We start from the raw sequence: 22090 nt of genomic DNA on the forward strand, positions 1-22090 counted from the left end.
TATTTATTATTTTCCTTCTGACTGCATTTTTTCATGTAATTCCTATTTTCCTCTCCAGTGTCCCTTTCTACTATAATACAAACACTTTTAAATACAAAATGAAATAATTCAGTACTTGACCACTTCTTACACAAAAGTCAAACATGTATTGACTAGTTGTACAATTCCAGCATTATATGTGGTGTTATACGAGAGGGATTCAAAGATATAAATGATAACAAGAAATGTGATCACTGTGATGTTTACATACATGTAAAAGGGACAAGAAAACTAGAAAGGATGAATTAATTTGGACAGACTTTAAAACGATTATGTAGCTATCTTTGAACATTCTCCCAGTTTAGTTTCTTAATGCAACCTGAAGTTTACAAATGAGGCTTCAGGAACTACAATGATGAGATTAGGTTGTAGAATCTTTCAAACTTTTCAGATGGGGGAATTCCTGTTTCTAAGGCAACAACCTTTATGTGAGTGAGTAAATTATCAGCAAACTCAATTTAAATTAGGTTATTAACTAACTACATGATTTATTTTGTAATCATAATAATTAAGAAGAGGAAACTACAAGGAAAGGAAAAAAACTAATTTAAAAATAGTAAAAACAACAGCTTCTAGTTTTATAGCATGGAATTTTGTATCTTCTCTTCCATTTTTGTTACAAAAATGAAATTACAGGAAAGTCAAAAAGTCTTATTAAATATATATAGATATACACATCTCTCTCTCTCTCTCTCTCTCTCGCTCTCTCTCTCTCTCTCTCTCTCTATATATATATATATATATATATATATATACACATCTGTTGATAAAATTCAGCAAAAACATTTGCTTTTCTACCTTTGAACTTAACATTCCTCAACCTATAGTGATAATTATACGTTTATTTCTTATACTTTCATTAGAATAAATTCATCTAATTTAAGGCATAAACATTAAGAGATTAAGTTTCACATCTACCCAAGCTTTGTTACATACAGAATTCATCTCATTAATCTTCTAGAAAAAAAGTCCCAAGAATAACATATCCACAGGTATTCAAGAGACACACAATTTTATACACTTGTTCTCCTAGACAACTAATCTTTCACCCACTTCTAAATTTATTCTACATTATTTGAATCAATTATTTGAGTCAATGTTTGGCAGGTTACGCTATAGATACACTAACATCTGCATCTCAAAAGATTTTCACTTTTAATTTAAAACTGCAATAAGAATATGTCCATTAGTTGGTTAGCACTTGATAAAAATGTCAGATTCATAGAATCAATCCTTTTATGAATAGATTTGCTTTCCATGGAGGAAAAATTAGGTTCCACCATTTAAAATGTAGCCCAACTCTCAGCCAGTCCTCACACGCACTGCTCATAAGGAAGAGACGAGAAGGAAGACAGTCGTGGCTTGCTCAGTAGAAAAGCTATCCAAAGCAGGAGCTACCAGAGACATCTCTGAAGACAGGCAAATTTAACCATAGGAAATCTCAAACCAAAAAACAAAAAGCCTAATTCTGAGTGCATCATCACAAGAGAAAACATAATTGTTTAAACTCATCATGATAAAATAGCAGCAGCGTAAAACCTTTTTACCTTGATTCTGTGGCAATCAATTTCTCAACGCATGAGCAAGTCACCAGACTCCATGGGGTATAGTTTCTCATCATAAAGTTAGACTCAGAGTTAAAAAAATATATAAAATTAAAAAAATGTTTTTTTTCTGAAATGGAATTTATACTCCTACTTTGTCCTGACTACGGCTTGAAGATAACGGTTGCCAAAATCGCTATGGTGTCTCAGAATACTCCTCCCCTGCTATTTAATGGGGTCTTATGAGAAACAGAGGGGGTTGTTGTTTCTGTGGAGAACTGGCAGCAGCCACGTGGAAGCACTGTTCTCATGGAAAATTATGCCAAATTGGAAATCACCTATTTAGGTACAACGCAGGACAAGACCTTAGAATGGTTTCACAACCACAAGGCATAAAAGTTATAAATTAGTTCTTCTGTTCTGTACAGCCTGTGATACAGTTATTATCCTATTTTTACAGATGAAGAAGTTGTGGATTCATCATTTAGGTAACTAGTCCAGGGAAGCATGGCCACGGTGGTCTGAAACCACTTTCTTCAGCACTCTCCAGAACTGACATTTTGAAATAGCAAAGGAGAGTGGACATCCAAATTGGCCAGGCTACAAGGCTGACTGCAATATTAATGGTCCTAACAAACCTTGCATTCACCCCATAATTTCTTTGTTTTAATACACAATTTTTCTTCTTCCTGTCACCCACTTTCTCCCCCACATACTAATCTTGTATTAAAACGTTTGTCTCTAGAAGATGCGCACACACTACTTACACACTTGCTTTGGTTTTCCCTTGACACACCACCCATGTAGGCACAGCCATATTTGCTAATCTTGGCTGTCGCCTTTCTGCAGACTTTGCAAAACCATCAGCAGGTCCTGATATTTTTCAGGTAACAAGAGTATTGGACTCCAGTCAGACGTCTGAAGCCTACCGAGCCAGGATCCTCTCTAACTCTGCCTGCCCCTCACATAGGTAGTGACAGGCCTGGGCGCAGACAGAGAACAGGGTCGTGAGTACATCTTATTTCTTACCCCCTACAAGGACCCTCTTTTCACTGCATCAGGTCAAAGCCCATAACATTGTATCGATTTCATACCACCTTATCTCACACTTTGGCAGGTGGTTTATTTCACTTAATGACAGCTTTAATTGCTAGAAAATATAAACTGCTGATCTTTTTTCTAAAGTGAGAGATTTTAAAACAATTTTCCCAAATAAACAATAGTTCTAATATTGTAAAATAGTACTCCCACAATAGCTCTAAAAATAAAAGTAAGTATCAGTGATTATGTTTTAAATGCTGGTTCTCAGTGGCATCGATTGCTCTGGAGAGGGTTTAACCCACACAGAACAGTCATTCAGGAATGACGTCATGATGGCCCAGCCTTGCTTTAGCAGTGACATGTTCTAGGTCCCTATCAAGGATCTGTTCAGGTAAAATCCAGAGATGTTTTTCTAATTATAAATTAGTTTGTATTTATTTATTCTACAGAGTTTTAAAAATATATAAAATATAAAAAGAAAATAAAAAATATACTGACATTGCATTTTCCTGATAATTGCTTTTGACATTCTGGTGATTTATTTCTATGTAACAATACATATGCATGTCACTTCTTTATTTCCATGTAACAACACATATGCATGCCACTTCTTTTACAAAATTAGGATCATTACGTATTTACTCATTGAAAGTTAATCTTACCTAAGTATATTGAATATTTTCCATGCTATAATATGCTTTGATCACATAATGGCTAACTTTATTGAGCACTCATGATATACTAACTAGATAAAACGTTTAGCAATTTAGATGCATCTTGTTAGACCTGCTTGTCACGCAGTGTAGGAGCTATTATTATTACAATTTAAAGGAGGAGAAAATTATGACTCAGAAAGTTTAAGAAACCAGCAAAATTCACATCTAGGAAATGATAGGCACCAACAAATTAAAATTAAAATGTATGCACTGAACAATGAGCAAAATTAAGAGACAGATAATAAACCGGAGTAACAATTGCAACAGGTATCTCAAAGTGTTAGTATCTTTAAAATATACAAAGTTCATAGAAATTAATAAAAACGATGACCATGTCTTAATAAATATTAAATAAGTAAACTGAGAGTCAATTTACTAAAGCAAAAATACAACTAGCCTATAAATATATCAAAAGAGACCCATTGTTAGGAATTAAATAATTGCAAATTATTTGCAATCACTTTAGACATTAATTGTGCGTACCAGAAAAACTAAGGATCTATGAAAATGACTACTCCCACATAATAGTGGAACCTAGTGTGACAATATGCATCAATAACTTGAAAGAAAAGTTCAAGATTGTACAATCAGAATTCCATTTGTAGGAATGTGGTGAAATATCAGAGAGTTACATATAATGATTATCAACAACAAGCTTTCTATAATATCAAAAAAGGGCAAATACTCAGGAATTGCTCAGGTCAGTTACAACGCTTCTGTGTAACTACAATGTTTTCCTGGAAAATGAAGGTTTAGAAGAACATCACAATAGTGAAGAGCTGACAGACCTCAGCATTCATCTCTTCTTGCCCATCTGTCTCCTCCTCTCTTCCCCATCTTCAATTTCAGAAACCCCAAAGAGGAAAAGAAGTGGCAGGAGAGACACAGTTGATCATGTCCACCCTCCCTTTCAGGGACTTCTTAATCTGAGGGAGCACTACTCCAGGAGCATGATCAAGATTTAACTGAAATCTGGGTACTTCACATTGGGGCCTGCTCACAGTGCCCTGCAGGATCTGTAGGTAGATTTCAGGGGTTTTGCAACCTTGGGTGGGACAATGCTTACTTTTTTTTTTCTAACTCCTAACTGAAATTCAGCAAATTCTTCAATGACAAGCAAGGCAGCACAGCCATGACATCACTATCAGAAGAAATTATGATTTGTCCTGTCCCAGTACTGCTATAACAGATCTCTCAAAGTATAACCGAGGTTCAACTCTACTGTAAAATCATGGTAATTATTAGATCTGTTATTTAATGCATTAATTAATAAAGAAGCACAAGCATTACATATCACATATTTAATTTCAATATTATGATTACCATATTTCAGCATAACTGGCTGTCTTTGTAATTCTATGCACCATTTTTGTTATTACTTAAAAATATTATATTGACAAGGGATTCATGGGCTACATCATGTGGTTAAAGGAGAGTATGGCATATAATGATCAACGAGCTTTGATTTTATGCCAGTCAGGAGTATTCATTATTACATGGGTTCAGACACTGTGATCTCTAAATTTGAGGCTACGTTTTGTCACACAAAGTAACCATAAAAGCTGTATTTCCTAAATATGACCATTAAGCTGATGGCACTAGCTAAGTCTTCATCCAGAAGTAAGAGATGAAACAGAACTACTGAACTAACAAAAAAACAAAACAAAAATGAAATTGCTTGATATTTACATCTCATGAATAATTCTTTTCCAAAAACCTATGTCGCAAGGCCAGATGTGATACATAAGATTCTGTGATAAAACAGTAAAGAACCATCATTTTGTGATACATATGCTAATTATTACAGCAGTATTTTCCAAGAGCATTTATACACTCAAACTCAGGAACTCAATTTCATGTTCTGTAATGTGACATTTTTTTCTTTTTTTTTTTTTTTTGCACTGTATCCTTTTCTAAGGTATGTTTTCTTTTAAGAAGAATATTAGTATATAAACTAAGAGATCTTTTTAAAAGAGCTATAAAATATTTGGTTATTTTTATTGCATATTCTAAAAAAGAAGGAAGAGACAAGATAAAAAACATTTTACTGGAAGTTTATTTCCATTGAGCCTTTTGTTGATAATTTCATTTCTTTTGCACAGCAATTTAACAGCGTGGGAAATTATGCCTAATTTGGTACCACCACTGACATTCCAACTCAGGATACAGAAATCGTTCTAAGGACAAAATTGTCTTCTTATGTTATCACCAACAATAGACAGAAATGCACAATACACATGTGCTTTACCGAAAGACAACTCCAGAGATGGCAGTCATTAACATAATAGACTAAACAATTTAGACCAAAGAATCAAACTAAACAACCATTTGCTAAATGCTCTGATCTCCAAGGGTCATCTTGCTAGTTTTCCATTCATTGTTACTTTCCTTGTAAAAAGCTCACAGATGAGTACCATGAGATTTAGTTATAACTGAACGATTATTAGCAATGCTTATGCCTTCTGTTCAATGACATGTCACAAGGAATGTCAAAATTGAAGATGGCTGAAAATAACAGCAATCTATTGCTCCATATTTATTATTTCAATAGCTTTTCTACTGAAGTATGGTAGGTCCTTTTATTCAATAGTGATTGAAGCATGTACATTAGTTTTATTTAAGAGTGATTTTAAAATATATTTAAAGTTGTATATATATTAATATGTATTTATATAAATATGTATTTATATACATTTAAAGTTATATATATATATGTGTGTGTATATATATATATACACACATATATGTAAAGTTGTAATGTCTTCTGCCAAATGAAGAAACAAAGGTTCTTTTGGGTTTCTAGTGTGTGTTAGACATTAGTCTAGTACATGTGTTAAATGAACTACTAATTAAATAGCCCACTTCAAGCTGAATTTTGACCCCTCACTCCACTGAAACTAACCTAGATGAGAAGACCAATGACCGCCACGTTACCGAGTCTGATAGCAAATTTGCCATCTCCATTTACTTGACGTCTCAGTAGTATTTAATAGCCTATCATTTCGTCCTCCTCGACACACTTCATTCACTTAACTCCCAGGACACCTCTTTCTCTTGGTTTTCTTCTTACCTTAGGAATTGCCCCTTCCTATCTCATTTCTGGATCTTCCACTTCTTCCGAAGCTTCAAGGCACAGTCCCAATTCCTTTTCCTTTCTGTATCAAATTCTTAATTTCATCCAGGGTCAAGGATTTTCAATATCATGCATATGCTAATGTTCCCAAAATTATTCCTTCAATCTAGACATCTCCTGAATATCAGACTTCAATATTCGACCACAAACTCAACATCTCCATGAAGATGGCTAAGAGGCACTTCCCACTCTACATTTCCAAAACCATCCTCATCGTTCCTGCTCTAAGCTCAGTCTTCAGCCTTCTCTATCTCATTTGATGTTAACTCCATCACTCCAGTTGTTCAAGCTACAAATACTTGGAGTCATTTTGAAGTCTTTTCTTTCTCTCACACCATCTTTCCATCAGGAAATTCCAATGGATTTTCCTTTAATGTAGACTGAGATTAGCAACTTCTCACCACCTCCACTTTTATCACCTTTGTCTTCTATCACCATCACTTGCCTAGAATACTGGAAACACCTCCTAATTGAACTCTCAGCTACACCCTTTCCCTTTACAGTCCGTCCTTAGCACAGCAGTCAGGGGCAGTGATCTTTTCAGAACTGAAGTACAATCGGGTCCCACCTCTCTTCAGAACCTTCCATTGTGTTCCTATCTCGCTCCGAGTAGCTGCCACTATCCTCACACAGGCCCACAAGACCCTGCATGATCTGATCCTGGTTATCACTCTGCTTTCCTTTACGTTGCTCAGCCAAACTGGCCTCCTTGCTATTTCTCAATCATACCACACCAGGCTCTGCCTCAGGGCCACTGAACGTTCATTATCTGCTGTGTTCAACCTCACACCATATTTTTTCCATGGTAGAAGCTGAGTCACTGGTTCAAACCCCCTCCCATGCTTCAGAGCGTCATACTCTCTTCTGCTGCCCTAGTTTACCTTCATTTTTGACCGCTGAGCTATAATGTTACCAGCATAATTAATTTTAACCCCAGCATGCGCAGTCCAGGTAAATTTTGAGTCAACAAGAACAAATGTTATTTTGATGTTTGAACATTATCCTTATATAAACACTAATCCAAATTTAATTGCTCTGCTTTTCACTCACTGCAGCCATGACTGATAGCAATAAAAAAAAATAATGAAAGGCATTCCCTTGAATTTAGAAATTCATTCCACAAACTCACCCATAGTTTGTTTTACTTAAAATTAAAATAAAAACATTTTCCTATAAGTTCATCTCAAAAATCACACTGACAAAGGAATGCATAAAAAAATCTTCTAAATTTTTAGGAAAAACATACGTAAGAAAGAAGACTGAAAGAAAATATATCAACATATAAACATCGGTTTTCTCTGGGTAGTGGCATAAGTGATTTGCATTTTCCCCTGCACATTTATGTGTTTTCTAAAATTTCTACAATGAATATACATTACTTTTATGATCAAAAAATAAGATATTATTTATACGTTAATTATATTCATTTCTATATTTTAAAAATAAACTTAAATTCTCCATTTAAGCAATATTTCTGAGTCAAGTATATTAACTTACCAGTGTTACTCCTTCATCATTTTTCTCGTTAACATTTCCTCCACATGATAAGAAGTGTTTGATGTCTGTTAACATATTCATTGGTCTCTGAAGCTTCATGTGGCGCAGTGAGGTCAGATCCACTCCTAGGAGGAAAAGAGACTTTCAAACAGAACATAGAGATGCTTCTCAGCTGCTGGGGTAAACAGTTTTATCTTACATTCTTTCAATATGTTAGTCTTTGAAGCCCCACTTCCAGTTTCAATTCTCACTCAGAGCACTATAATTGCTTCTCTTGGAGGTATTCTGTTTCCAGCTAGAGGATAGTCTTGAATAATTTTCCTCTTATTATATCCCAGAGATGTGACAGAATGCCTTATACATGTCAGGTTCTCAATGGATATCTGCTTTAGTATTAATCAACACACAACATCCAAAGCATTTTAAAGTACTTGTACTGAATTGGAACAAGATATAGTTTTTACTCTTTATGATTTTCAGGCCAAAATAGTTGCTCCTAAAAAAATGTAGTATGCTGGAATAGAAAAAAAAAAAAAACAACTCTTGTGCAAAAACTGGAAGAATCTCAATAAAGTCTGTAGTTTAGTTAATCATACTATGCCGATGATAATTTCTTAGATTGGATAACTGCACCCTGGCTGTGTAAACTGTCAATATTATGGGAAGGGTATATGGAAACTCTGTACTTTCTTTGCAACTTTCCTGTACATCTGAAATGTTTTCAAAATAAAGTTCTTGTAAAAGGATACCCCAACTGATCATTTCTTGACTTTTCACGTTGAAAAAAAAAAAACTAACATTGAGTGAAGAAATGATACTATATTTCTCCGAAAATAAGACCTAGCTGGACAATCAGCTCTAATGCGTCTTATGGAGCAAAAATTAATATAAGGCCCGGTCTTATTTTACTATAAGACCAGGTATAATATAATACTTCATATAATATAATATAATACCGGGTCTTATATTAATTTTTGCTCCAAAAGATGCATTAGAGCTGTTTGTCCGGCTGGGTCTTATTTTCAGGGAAGCAGGGTAGTCAGACTTGGTGCAGGTGGGTGACTATGCATCAAAGATTCTGCTCATTTCCTGTTTATACCTCTATTCAGCACTTGCTCTAACCCCAGCTTTCATGATAGTACAATCTCCATGGCAGCTTGTATCCCTTCATTTATGCATCCTCTATTCCTAGCATTGGTTCCTGACATCACAGGTTTTTATTAGGTTGGTGCAAAAGTAATTGTGGTTTTTGCAATTATGTTTAACCTTTTAAACCACAATTACAATTGCACCAACCTAAACAAGGGGAAATAATTCACCTTATTCCAAGTAAAAGTAATGATGATGATGATGATGCTATCTCCCTCCCTGCAAGAGTCTGCTATGAACAGCCACTCGTCTGAGACCGTCCTATCGCTTACCTAATTGAGCCCTTACTGCAAACTTGGACAGAGAGCATGGGAGGTCACTGGCGTGATCCTCCTGGCCGTGCCCGGGTTGTGGCTGACTTCCCCAGGTGACCTTGGGAAAAATTATCTAACCTGTCCAGCCTTCTGTATTCTCAATCACTCAGACAATAATATCTATCCCAAAGGAGTAAAGATATACGTAATATTTATAAGCTCTGTTTACATGGTAGAGATCATATTATCATGTGGCAGGCATACTGTTGTCATTTCACCTGAGAGCACAGCACATCTCCCTCCCTGCATAGCTTGTTCTCTGAGCCTGGATAGGTCCTCAGGAGTCAGCCTGCCTTGGTTTTAGTGCTGTGTCTTGTACTTACTATTTGTGTCAAATGGGGCAGATAACTTATTCTCTGCCTCATGGGGCTGAGAGTCCTTATTTCCCTAGTTGTTATAAGAATGAGTTATAACAAAGCATATAAAACAGTATTTAGCTGACAGTAAGCGTTCGGTAAAAGTGAGCTATCATTATTTCTCAGCCTTCTGAGATATGGCGTATATGCCATTCATTTAAGAGTGTCTTTGCAATATGAAGGCAAAGAGGAAACAAACAAAATAAAGCAAAATGTTAGGGTAGCCGGTTAGCTCAGTTGCTTAGAGCTTGGTGCTAATAACACCAAGGTTGCCAGTTGGATCCCCGCATGGGCCATTGTGAGCTATGCCCTCCTTAAAACAAACAAACAAACAAACAAAAAACAAAAAAAGACCAAGAAAACAAAAACAAAAAACACCATCATTGTGAATAAGTGTTAAGAATTAAGAGTATCTGCCTAAAAAGACAAAATAAAGCTAAATGCAATATTTAAATAATGTGACTTGTTTCAGACACTCTGTTCAAAGCAATCTATTTTTGTAGAAACATGAAAGAGGAATGCCATTAACCATATCTCAGCTTCTGAATCATACGTTATTTCAGAAGAATTAATACATTTCCCTAATAGGCATATTTGAGGTTTGTTAAGAGCCAACTAAAACTGCCACTCTATTCTTATTTTTAGTATTATGGGATTTGACATGTGAGTTAATTTTGGAAAATATTTCTCAGATGTCAATGCTCAATTTTGCACATTAAAATAGAAGAATCTGATGGCTACATTACTCTACTCTAAGCTTACATTATCTTGTGAACTTTTAAAATGTTGTCCTGTTTACTGAAGTGATATGTATCTTTTAGATAATTATTTAAACATATAATTAAAATTGAGTGATAAGAATGGAACTCAAAGATGAAAGACACAACTTAAAACAAAGTTTAGATATCACTCATTTCAGACTCATTTACAGTACATATGGGAAAACAATCTATTTCTAGTCACTGTTACGAAGATATCAGAGTGGAATATTATGACATTATATTCTATTATTTTAAAACATAATTTTGAATCAAATATGACAGCATATAAATGGGATTTTTAGATTTTTGTTATTTGTCCAGAAAAAAAAAAGCACAAGTTTATTTTTACTAATATAATAGAATGAAAAATCCCTTTTTTCTTGGTCAAACACATTTCTTAAGCTGCACCTGGAAAAAAAACAACCAAAACACTTATAGCTATAGTTCATAATAAGATTATTTCATAATGGATCATGGGCCAATTCTGTTGTTTTAAAGGAACTAAATTTTATTTTCATACTGTTTCCTGAAAAAAATAATAGAAATCCTACTTAGATTTATTATTCGTATAGGAACTTGGTAATTTTTTTTTTATTTAGAAAATAAGAAACAATAAAATTTACCTGAAATTCACAAGTTATCACATGTGATACTAATTACTATTGCCTGATCACATCTGATAATATCAATAGATGTCTGTGCAAAACTGAAAGTGCATTAACACCTCCAGTCACTCTGAACCCTACCTGAACTTTCCTTAACTGTCCCTCTTAAGATGAGATTGTTTTTGTAACACTTCAACATTTCCTTTACTCCATTATCCATTCTGTATTGGGGGTACTCTGTGCTGCTGTTCTAGATAATTTTATCATTACTCTGACTATAAAATGACCCATCCTGTGATTTCAGCACAAGATTTTCTAATAAGTTCCTAGAAGTGCATCTAACCCCAATTTTTGTCTCACAGTAAGCTTTCTAAAAGATCTAAGACTTGAAGGAAGCAACAGAATTGAGCAGGCAAATAAAGGAAGTTGGTCTTAGCTAAGGGAAATAAACATGTTCAAGCCAAAAGGGGGCTGAAACCCTCTCCCCAATCTCTTCCACCAACCCTGACCACAGGCATAACGTGGGACCGTCCCAGACAAACTGGGATGCACTTTCACCCTAATACTGGGTGATTCTGAAGAGGTTGATGCAGGGACAGCGTTTTGAATGAATTTGATTAAGCAGAAGAAATATACAAGGCCATGCGTGGACTGATTGATCTGGGAGTCCGCTGAAGAATAAATAGGAAGGCTAAGACTGGAGGCAACAAGACCAGTTTTCGAAGCTGTTCTAAAATAGAAAGACCAGGATTTGAACGAAGGCAGTAAGAGCGTAACTGGTGAAGGATGTACATATATCAGAGAAACGTCCAGGAAGGAGAACCTGTAAGACTTGGTGACAATGTAGTCTGAGGAAGTTAGAAGAAAAGTGATGTTAGATACTTGGGTTCCCAGCTGGGTTACGGTAAAATGGAATATAGATAGACTATGAAAGGGCAGCAGTAAGTTCCATATTGGACACGTTATTTCAAATTGTCTGATATCCAATTCAAAACACTTAATAAAACGGCATACATAAGGATGACCGTCTTGAAAGATATCTCAGCTGCAGGAATATTCTTGGGTGCAGGCAGGTGGTAAGAACACAAAGCACAGTGGCTGATACACCAGAATAGTTTAAAGTAATAAAAGAAGACACTTAAAGACAAAGCCCCAGGAACCACCAACATTTTGGGGACTGAATGTACAAGTGGCACATCCAAAGGAAACTAAGTCGAAGCTGGAAGAGAAGGGAGGAAAAGTATGAACAAATCATTGCAGATGAGTGAGTTTTCATAACATGATCAAAGTGATCAAACTGTCACAGAGAGATGAGGTCATGGAGGAGAACAGAAAAGCGACGACGGAACAGAGAACCAAGGAGGAAGGGCACTCACCGCAAGGACCTTTCCAGCAGGTCGGTCCTTGGAAAGCCAAACTTCAGTGGGCTGAGAAGAGGAGAGGAGACACTCAGGAGGATAAATGTGAGTTACTAGTTCTAAAAGGACGAATTGGAAATGAAGGAGAAAGGGCAGTGGACGATGATGTATGTTGAGCAAAGTTTTTGTTTTATTTATTTTTCAGGGACTTGGTAAAAATACAAATATACATATATTTTCCCAGGGTGAGCACGTCTCCTGGGCCATCTTGAGCTGTCTCTGCAGCACCTTCTTTCCCGACTGGCTCATTTTATAATCAATTGCTTTCCCTGAATGCCAGCTGGTTAGCCCTGCACTAGAGATATAATATGCATCAAATGCTCAATCAGCCCTCCGTGGTTGTCTCATTTTCCAGCCTGGAAAGCTCAGGCGGTGAGCCGAGGTTAATTGCTGTGCCCGGGTGTACAGTGTATGTCGGCGTTGACAGTACAATTAGAACTTGTGACCAGCGATTTTCCATGTAATCAACTTGCTCACAACCTCGCCTGAGCCTCCTGCCACATGCATTCTGATGTGACAGCATGATAAGTACTCTGATTTGAAACTGCGTGATGCAGCGTGAAAATTCAAGGATGGCAACCACCTAGTTACAAGAATGCAGTGCTGAAACATGGAGCATCAACTAAAAAGAATATTCTCATCTTGGAATATTAGAAATCACTGAGGACATTGGCCCACACTGTCACAGTAGATAACTCTAAAAGTACACCAACCAGGGGGCCAGAGAATAGATCAAATTAGATAGTATTTACTGGAACTGCGGCAGCTGATACAGATAAGTAGGAGGGACACTGGCAGAAAAGGAAGCAGATTGTGAATGAGGGGATGCAGGGCCAGATGCATGGCAAGGCCAGGGCAATAGCAGTGACAAATGGAAAAGAGAATGAAAAATGTAAAAGATACTACATTGAATTTGTTCCAGCAAATGTGTATTTTACAGACTGATTGTGACAACCATCACTGTGACAGTTTCTACTAACCATTCAGAATCAGTATCTTCCTCTCATCTCTTTTTTTTCTTAATCATTTTTTTCTTAATAATTTTTAAAGCAACCCCTCAAAGGAATACACTTATTTTTACTTAGATAGGATAGATAACACTGCTTCTGCAAATACTAAGATGTCTTATCGAACAAAATCCTTTAAAGAGTTGGAAAGGTTTATAAGTAACGTTAATTCTTTTGTAAATAAAGATACTTAGTTTTAGTTTCCCAAGGGAAGTATTTATTACAGTGGCTGTTAGAAATTCAGAAAGTAAGAAGAACAGGAAGCCATCACATAGCTGGTAAAGCTAAACAAAAGACAGTCAAGTACTTCATGCCAATTCCGAATCATGTGACTACAAGTCAAGTTTTGCGGATGTCCAAATAATAAACCTCCAATGGTGGAATGTGCATAACTAAGTTCATTCCTTTACAAGTCATGAACCTGCCTCACAGCTGACAAGATGTGAAGAGAGCACATGATTCCTCACCTCGTAGTGGGCACAAGGAGTGAGGGAGATATAGAAGAAGAAATGACCACACAGCCTGCACCCCAGGCTGCTTCTGTCACCCTTGCAAGCCGTGACTCCGTGAATTTCAATAGCAAAGCTCAGCTCACATTTTCTCTAATGAAAATAACGGTACTTACCTTGCTTTCAAGTTAATGAGACTTTTTTTTTGGAATTCATGGCTGCTAAGAATAATTACTATTATTCTCAGCTATCCTCAGAATAAACCTTTTGATACAAGTAATCTGGAGGAAACAAAGACCACAGGGAACAAAGAGGCAGAAGTGTGGGATTTTCTTAGGGGCAAGAAAGGTAGCGTCACAAGTGAGGTGTGGCTCTTAAGATTTTCCAACTTTTTCTCTGACAAAAGATCATATTCAAAGGGATTGGAATTTCATTATTGTTATTTAATACCTAAACAGCAGAAAGAAAGAAAAAACAAAAGGAGAGCATACTCCTTTAGTTTAATACCATATCAGGCTCAAGGTTTCAAACAGCTCCCACTTCGCCAATGCTACACTTACTCATGAAATTATATGCTGCATCTGTGCAATTAAACGTTCTTTGTCACTGAATACATTTGGGGTCTCACCCTCATCCTTTTAGGTTATCACCATGATCATGGGGCTTTCTTCTGACATTTCTGTTTCCAAGTGTTACCAGGAGTGGATGCTGGGATGCCTGTACAAACTGCCCTTGACTTACGCCCTCACTTACCCGTATGCAATTCTTAAGAGGACCATCAGCTCCTAAGAGAATGACCTCGCTCTCATTAACTCAAAATTCAATTGTGCTGGTTCACTTCCCTTCCTCTCCCAGTGGAGAAGAGATTATAATTACAAGTCCAGTCCCACTAATTATAGACTTCAGATGCTTGTTGAAAAGTTCCTTCATTGTTGGCCTCTAGATTTTTGCTGGTTTACAAAACTACATTGACTAAATCAACAGTGCACGGCAATAGGAGAGTGAAATGCAGTATAGAAAAATAGACTAGATTTTACCAAATCTAGAGAAACTACATCAATATGAAATCATGTAAGCACACTGTCATTCGGGGTCTCTGCTCCTGCTCCCTGCACCAGAACACAGGATATGGTGAGGCCAAAAAGGAACACCCATGGAGCCATACATAGGGGAGTCATACCACTATAGTCTCGCTGGCGGCTGGGTTGGAGACACAGGAAGCAGGAGCCACAGGATCCATCTGCTTCTCTGCAAACCAACCAACCTTTTGCTAACTGCAATCTGTGCTTGCTAGCGTGGCCATGGCAGTTATATTAGTGGTTAATGGCTCACTGGTTACAGCTGGTGGCCAACTAGTCACAGCTGATGGCCATCTACTACATGAGCCAGCACCTTCCACGTGAGGTTGAGAGCATGGAAACTGCTCTCCCGGCTCTGTCCCCACACACACCTAAAAAATAAATACACATATAATTCTACCAAGCTATCTCTTCATCTATCTTTCCACAGTTTTTCAAAGCTCAGCCTACCATTTTCATCCAGATAGGTCAATAGGATAGAGCTTGATTCCGTTCCTTCAACAGCATAATCCAGTGGGATATTTCCATTAACATCTTGGAGAAGGACGTTAGCTCCAGCCTGTAAGTGAAAAAGAACAAAAGTAACATTATGTATATTCTTCACATAGAAAGAAGATCACAACTTGCCTTTCTATCTTAGAAATCAGATCCAGAAAAGTTTGCATGAGATACAGCCCTGCAGAATCATGTAGAAAATTGGAAATGTTTTTTAAGACATACAAAATACTTTGTGAGAAGCTCTGAGAGTCTGAAATTGTTCAACTGACCTGAGTCCCAACTATTTCTCGCCAGCCCTCTTGCTAAACCCAAATACACAACCCATGGCTGCTAAGCCACCCAGGCCTCTGCGCTGCCTGCCCCTATAACCTGCCTTGTCTCTAACACAACAGAAGTGCCCCCATGGCTTCAGATAGTTTACGTGGTGAACTCTTGTATGAACTCTGACTGATTTTCCCCCAACTATCCGATAAAATCTTTAAGCCTTTGGCTCTCCACAGAAACTCATCTGAGAGCTCTCTTCCCTCGATGATGTTTGAATAAAGCTTTGGGCTGATGGTTGGTTTTTCTCTATCCAAAAATTGTTTGCTAAAAAAAGCGTAAACTGTATACATTAATGGAGGGCTGTCGTGCGGGGGACCCTGCTCGCTGCGCCATTTGTCGTGCAGGGTCTCAGCTCCCACTCCCCGCCCAAGAACGCAGGACACGGTAAGGCCAAAAAGGAACACCCACGGAGCCATAGATAGGGGAGTCAAACCAATATATTCTCGCTGGCGGCTGGGCTGGAGACACAGGAAACAGGATCTACATAATCTGCCTAACAGCAGTCCGCACTTGCCAGCCACCATCTTCTTGCTAGCCCCCATTCCTTCTCTGCTAGCGTAGCCACAGCCGTTATATTAGTGGCCAATGGCCTACGGGTTACAGCTGACGGCCAACTAGCCACAGCTGCTGGCATCTGATCACAGTTGATGGCCATTTACTACCCGAGCCAGCACCTTTCTATGTGAGGCCGAGAGCCTGGAAACTGTTTTTTGGGGTTTTGTCCCCACAAGGGCGCATATTAAATATGGCTATTACACATCTTTTAGCTTCAAAGGGCCCTGAATCAACCACCTCTGAGCACACTCGCTTCACCCTTCACCCATCTCAGCTTAAATACAATGATATATGTGCTTTTGCTCTTAAAAAAGAAACGGTCACATAAATTGTCACCATTGCTCTACATTCTTCAATAAGCTCCATAAAATTTATCAGGCATGGTTTACATCTTTCCTACAAGGGCATGACATGAACATGTTCCCATTGTCCAAGAATTTCCACATCCCTCCCAATAACACATCATTAAACTCAGGACAAATGAAAGTTCCCTTCTACTCTTTTTAACAAATAGGAGTCTGTATTGCAATGTGAATATAGTTAACATATTTCATATAATATACAAATTCATAACTTTAGATATGTGTGTATACACACACAAACACACACAGAGAGAGAGAGAGAGGGAGAGAGAGAGAGAGAGAGAGAGAGAGAGAGAGAGAGAAAGAGAGAGAGAGAGAGCGAGAGAGCACTTGCCTATATCTTGGCAAGCCTGCACAGGTTTTCCAAAGGACTTCTCTAAATATATTGTGAAAACAAACCAAAATGTAGGTCAAAGTGGTAGAATATTCCATATCTTACTATCTGCCCTCCAGATAAGCTGTGTTGCTTACCTCACCATGTAGAGTCACCACATTATATTTTTCTACAACGTATAAAGATACTCCTTTATTTGAACAGAGTAAGTTATATATTTCAGATTTTCATTTATCTAAGGAAATTAAATAATTTTAAGGTCTTGAATACTTCAAGTTATCTTAGTGCATACGTTTCATTCCATGCTAGTTATTCAAAGTTTGAAAAGAAATTACTTGAGGCAAAGTTCTTAAGTAGACTTTGCTAATAATTATCTTCCTTTAGTCTTCAAATACAAGAATAAGAGTTTGCATACCTACCCAAGTATCAATTATTAAAAGATTCAATTAAGACACAGAACTACAGGGTGTTGTTACCGATTTCTGTACTAATAGGTATGAGACAATCAAGTTGTTCTTTTTTTTCCCAATGCATACGTTTCTGATAGAATCTTACCAATGCCAAACATCGGGTATAAGGCAATGGTGAACATAACTAAGAGTCATGTATTATCAATCACAACAAAGAAGAATAGGAGAGCTACTTGGTGTCGACAGAGATGGTATACTTGGATATAATATTTTCTATTCTTTTCGAAGTAATGGAGCTCTTTCAAAGAAAGTCTGAAACTGAAACATAGTGCTGAATATTTTAGCTGGGCTCATTCATTGAAATATCACCCCATTAATCACTCACTGGTCTGTGCTGCTAAATTACCAGGTATTGTTCCCTATATAGAAGGCAGACTTTCGTGGGGGTTGGTAACTTCCCTAATCACAGATCATGTCTTAGTCCTCATTTTTTTTTCTGTTTTGTTGTGTTTTTTTTTCATTAGCTTCGGGTGTACAAAGAAATATACTAGTTAGACATTTATACTCCGCACAAACTGATACCCCCTCCCACCCCCAACCTTCTTCCTCTTTATATTTCCATCACTTAACTACAAGACCTGGCACATATTAGGTACTAAAAAGATTAAAATAAATTGAAAAATAAGGAGCCAAACACTGAACTTAAACTAATTATTACAAACTGAGGCAAAAAGATAAAATAATTCTTTTCAACAAAATGTTTGTGACCTTTATTTTTAGGGTTGCATAGATATAATTACAAAATCACTATATGCATACTTACGTTTCCTGCCTTCACTTTTTCCAGATGCACAACATTTGTCAAAGGCTCTCTTTCTTTCTTCCCTCCCTCCCTTCCTCCCTCCCTCCCTCCCTCTCTCTCTCTCTCCTTCCCTCCCTCCCTCCCTCCCTCCCTCCCTCCCTCCCTCCCTCCCTCCCTCCTTCTTTCCCTTCGTCCCTCCCTCCCTTTCTCCCTCCTTTCCTCCCTTGTTTTCTCTTTTTTGCCACTGGACATGGGCTAGAGTACTCCACCTGTGGTGACCTGGGTGCTCCGCCCCCCATCACACCGACTGCCTCATCTTGGTAGATGTCCCTTGATGGGCTGAACCATGTGCAATAATAACATAGATTTGAAAGGATCCCTACAGAAGCTGTATTTCTTGAATTAGAATTCTGAAATTGTACATCTATTAGAAAAAAACACCATTGATAATATTCATGGCTGATTATTATTCTCAGTCTGACTAACTCAGGAGTTAATGTGCAATTATATTTGTTAATGGATCCCACTGGAAATAAGGTGCTGATGACTTGCAAAGCAGGGCTTTTCCTGAGAATGTCAGATGACCCCTCATAATATTATCAGGACAGTCTAATTTCTAGCATACAGAAAGGGAAATGGCCCAAGGGGGTGGGAATTAGTAGCATCTATAAGGCTTTTGTGTTAGTACTTGTTTTTTTAAAAAACACTTTCAACTACTCCAAAATATAAAATGCATTGTCTATATTTTGTGAAATGAGAGCTAACCAATAACACAATTCAATAAAAATACCACTCTTGACATTGTTCATTTTTAATATGAAAATTTGAAACAATATGCGATCTAAAACACTATTTTTCTCTTCCAAGTCATAGAATTCTTGAATATCTTTTTTAAAAAACTGTTCTTTTAACATTTCAAATTTCATTCCACTGATGTAAGCATCCACTATATGACTTTTTAGCTCTGAGTGTAAAAGTCAGAGAAAAGGATTCCTGAACCGGTGCACATATTAATTACATTGTTTCCTTGGATACATGGCTCCGAATGAAGATGCCAACAATAAGTATTAACTTTAATTTTCTCCTATGTTGGTGTCTGCATTTGATTGCCTGCATCATTATTCTTTTGCAAGAGATGAGAAATAGGATGAATCGAGGATTTTAGACTAAATGTTCAAATACAGGACAGGAAATATCCAAGCCTGCACTTATCTTACGATAAAGGCACAAAAGCTTCAGCAATCATGAAACATTTGCTAAATCTGAAATAATATTTTAAAATTACAGAATGTTGTCCTTTATGAAAACATGGATTAGGAATTGGGTGCGTAAATAGGATATCAAGAGTGAAAGTAGATAGGAGACCTCTATTCTTTGTCATGATTCAAGAGAACTCATTTATATTTGGTGCCTGGAAACACCTAGGCCCTAAGGAGGGGTGGTAGTGGTGTGTGTGTAATATCTTCCTAGTTTTACATTCCTACATCTAATCATCAGATGTCAAAATTTTTATCCTGACAGTAATGATTTTCCGTTGTCTAAATGAAAGAAGAAATTCCAAATTAAGAAAAACTTTCATTAGTAAGAATAGCTCAATAAAAAATATCTGTACAATGTAGACTCTGAGGCAAGTTCTTCAGCTTGGTTTCAAGAAAATTAATTACCTAGTGATTGGTTTTCATCAGGGAAATGAAAGTAATCAATGTTATATATGCAAAATCAACAGAAACTTCTCAAATGCTTTTTGTAATGAGGACTGTTTAATTCCTATTGGAATCCCTAATCGCATTTCCTAATTATTCAAACTGGGAGGCCACCCAACCTCCAATTTGTCCTAAACTATGTTCCTGGAGTATTAAAATTAATATTAAAGTATTAAAGTATTAAAGCAAATATATCATTCCCCCAAATAGGAATCTCATTTACTGCCTATCATGTAACATATGAAAAAATAAAGTAAATATTGTTTTACTTTATGTAACAATTTAGTGTCAATGAATATACTTATCAGTTGTTTTATTTAGCAATTATTCTCTAAACACATTAATAATGAAATTTTAATGACAGGTACCTCTTCGCATTTTAATAAGCAAATACCACTTTTTTATGCTAATGTAGTTTGGTAATTTTTTTTGTTTTGATATAATTTCAGGTTTTCTCAAAGTTGTAAGAGTAATACAAAAATCTCCTGTATACCTGTTATGGGCTGACTTGCATCCTCCAAAAAGAAATGTTGAAGTCCGAACCCCTAATATATATGAATGCAATCTTATTTGGAAACAGGATCGTTGCAGATGTCATTAGCTAAATTAAGATGACGTCATGGTGGAGTAACCAATGAGACTGGAGTCTTGTGTTTAAAATATTATGTTTTCTCTTCCAAGATATGATATTCTTAAATAATTTTTAAACATTTGTTTTACATTTCAAATTCCATTCCACTGATGTAAGTGTCCACTACATAATTTTTCAGACACAGAGGGAAGATGGGAAGGTGAAGGTGGAGGGAGGCAGAGATTGCAGTGATGCAGCCACAAGCCAAGCAATGCCTGGGCCACTAGAAGCTGGAAGAGATAAGGAAGGGTCCTCTCCTAGAGGTTTCAGAGGGAGCATGGCCCTGCGGATGCCTTGACTTTGGACTTGACCTCCAGAATTGTGAGACAACAAATTTCTGTTCTTTTAAGCCAGCCAGTTTATTGTACTTTGTTATGGCAACCCTGGGAAACTAATAGTCTACCCTTTATCCAAATTCACCAATTATTTATACTTTTCCCTAATGTGTTCTCTCTCTCTCTCTCTCTCTCTCTCTCTCTCTCTCTCTCTCTCTCTCTCTCTCTCTCTCTCTCTCATTTCTCCTGAATCACTCAGAAGTGAGTAGCATGCACCGTATCCCTTTACACCTAAATATTTTACTATATATTTCATAAGATCATGTATTTCATATTCTCTTGCACAAAATCATCAAAATCAGAAAATTTTCACATTGATAAATGCTATTATTTAAACCACAGTCCCTATCCAAATGTCATTAATTTCTTCCAATTATATCTTGATTAGCGCTAGTTTCCCCTGACTCGGGATATAATCCAAGATCACCCGGTGCATTTGGTTGCCCTTTCTCTTTAGTCTCCCACAATCTGGAACACTTCCTCTTTTTTTTTTTTTTAAGATCTTCTCTGATATGTCCTTACAATAAGATTTTGGGTAAGAAAACCACAGAGGAGATGGCCTGCTGTTCCCATTATGCCATAACAGAGGGGACATGCTGTCCTTTGGTCCCATAACTTTGATCACCAAATTAAGGTGATTTTTGTTTTCATTTTACAGTTGCAGCTAAGAATCCATGAGTTCATCCTGATATCAATAAACAAATAAATACCTGAATATAGAGGAGGAGGAAAAGTGTTCTGTAAATTATAATAGCAACTAATAAATGCAGAAAAATGATAAGGTTAGAATTTACCATTCATGACAGTAACAATAGATTCAGATAAGGGTCATCAGGAGTGCTAAAACTAAAGCAAAATTCTGATTAGGAACAGAATATGTACACATTCCTTACATATAGTGCCACAAAATATTCAATTTAAATATAAAATGTTGGCATCTAACATGTTAGGAAAAATAGAAAAATTCTGCGAGTGGACTTGTAGATGGTTTCTTTTGAATTGTAGATGGTTTCTCCTCTTTTTGTAGA

General features: G+C 36.8%; 1 protein-coding gene across 5 annotated transcripts in view; it reads right to left on the bottom strand.

Moving 5' to 3' along the window:
- The window catches only part of MYO16 (myosin XVI), a 562776-nt gene that overhangs the window by 330004 nt on the left and 210682 nt on the right, over positions 1 to 22090 (bottom strand). For all 5 annotated transcript variants that reach the window (XM_081047109.1, XM_081047110.1, XM_081047111.1 and 2 more), the window contains 2 exons: positions 15559 to 15667; positions 7971 to 8095 (listed from right to left, as the gene is read on the bottom strand). In XM_081047109.1, coding sequence (XP_080903235.1) covers positions 7971 to 8095; positions 15559 to 15667 — 234 coding nt within the window. The remainder of the gene's footprint in view (positions 1 to 7970; positions 8096 to 15558; positions 15668 to 22090) is intronic.

The sequence above is a fragment of the Rhinolophus hipposideros genome, assembly GCF_964194185.1.
Source record: "Rhinolophus hipposideros genome assembly, chromosome: 4".
Taxonomy (NCBI): Eukaryota; Metazoa; Chordata; class Mammalia; order Chiroptera; family Rhinolophidae; genus Rhinolophus; species Rhinolophus hipposideros.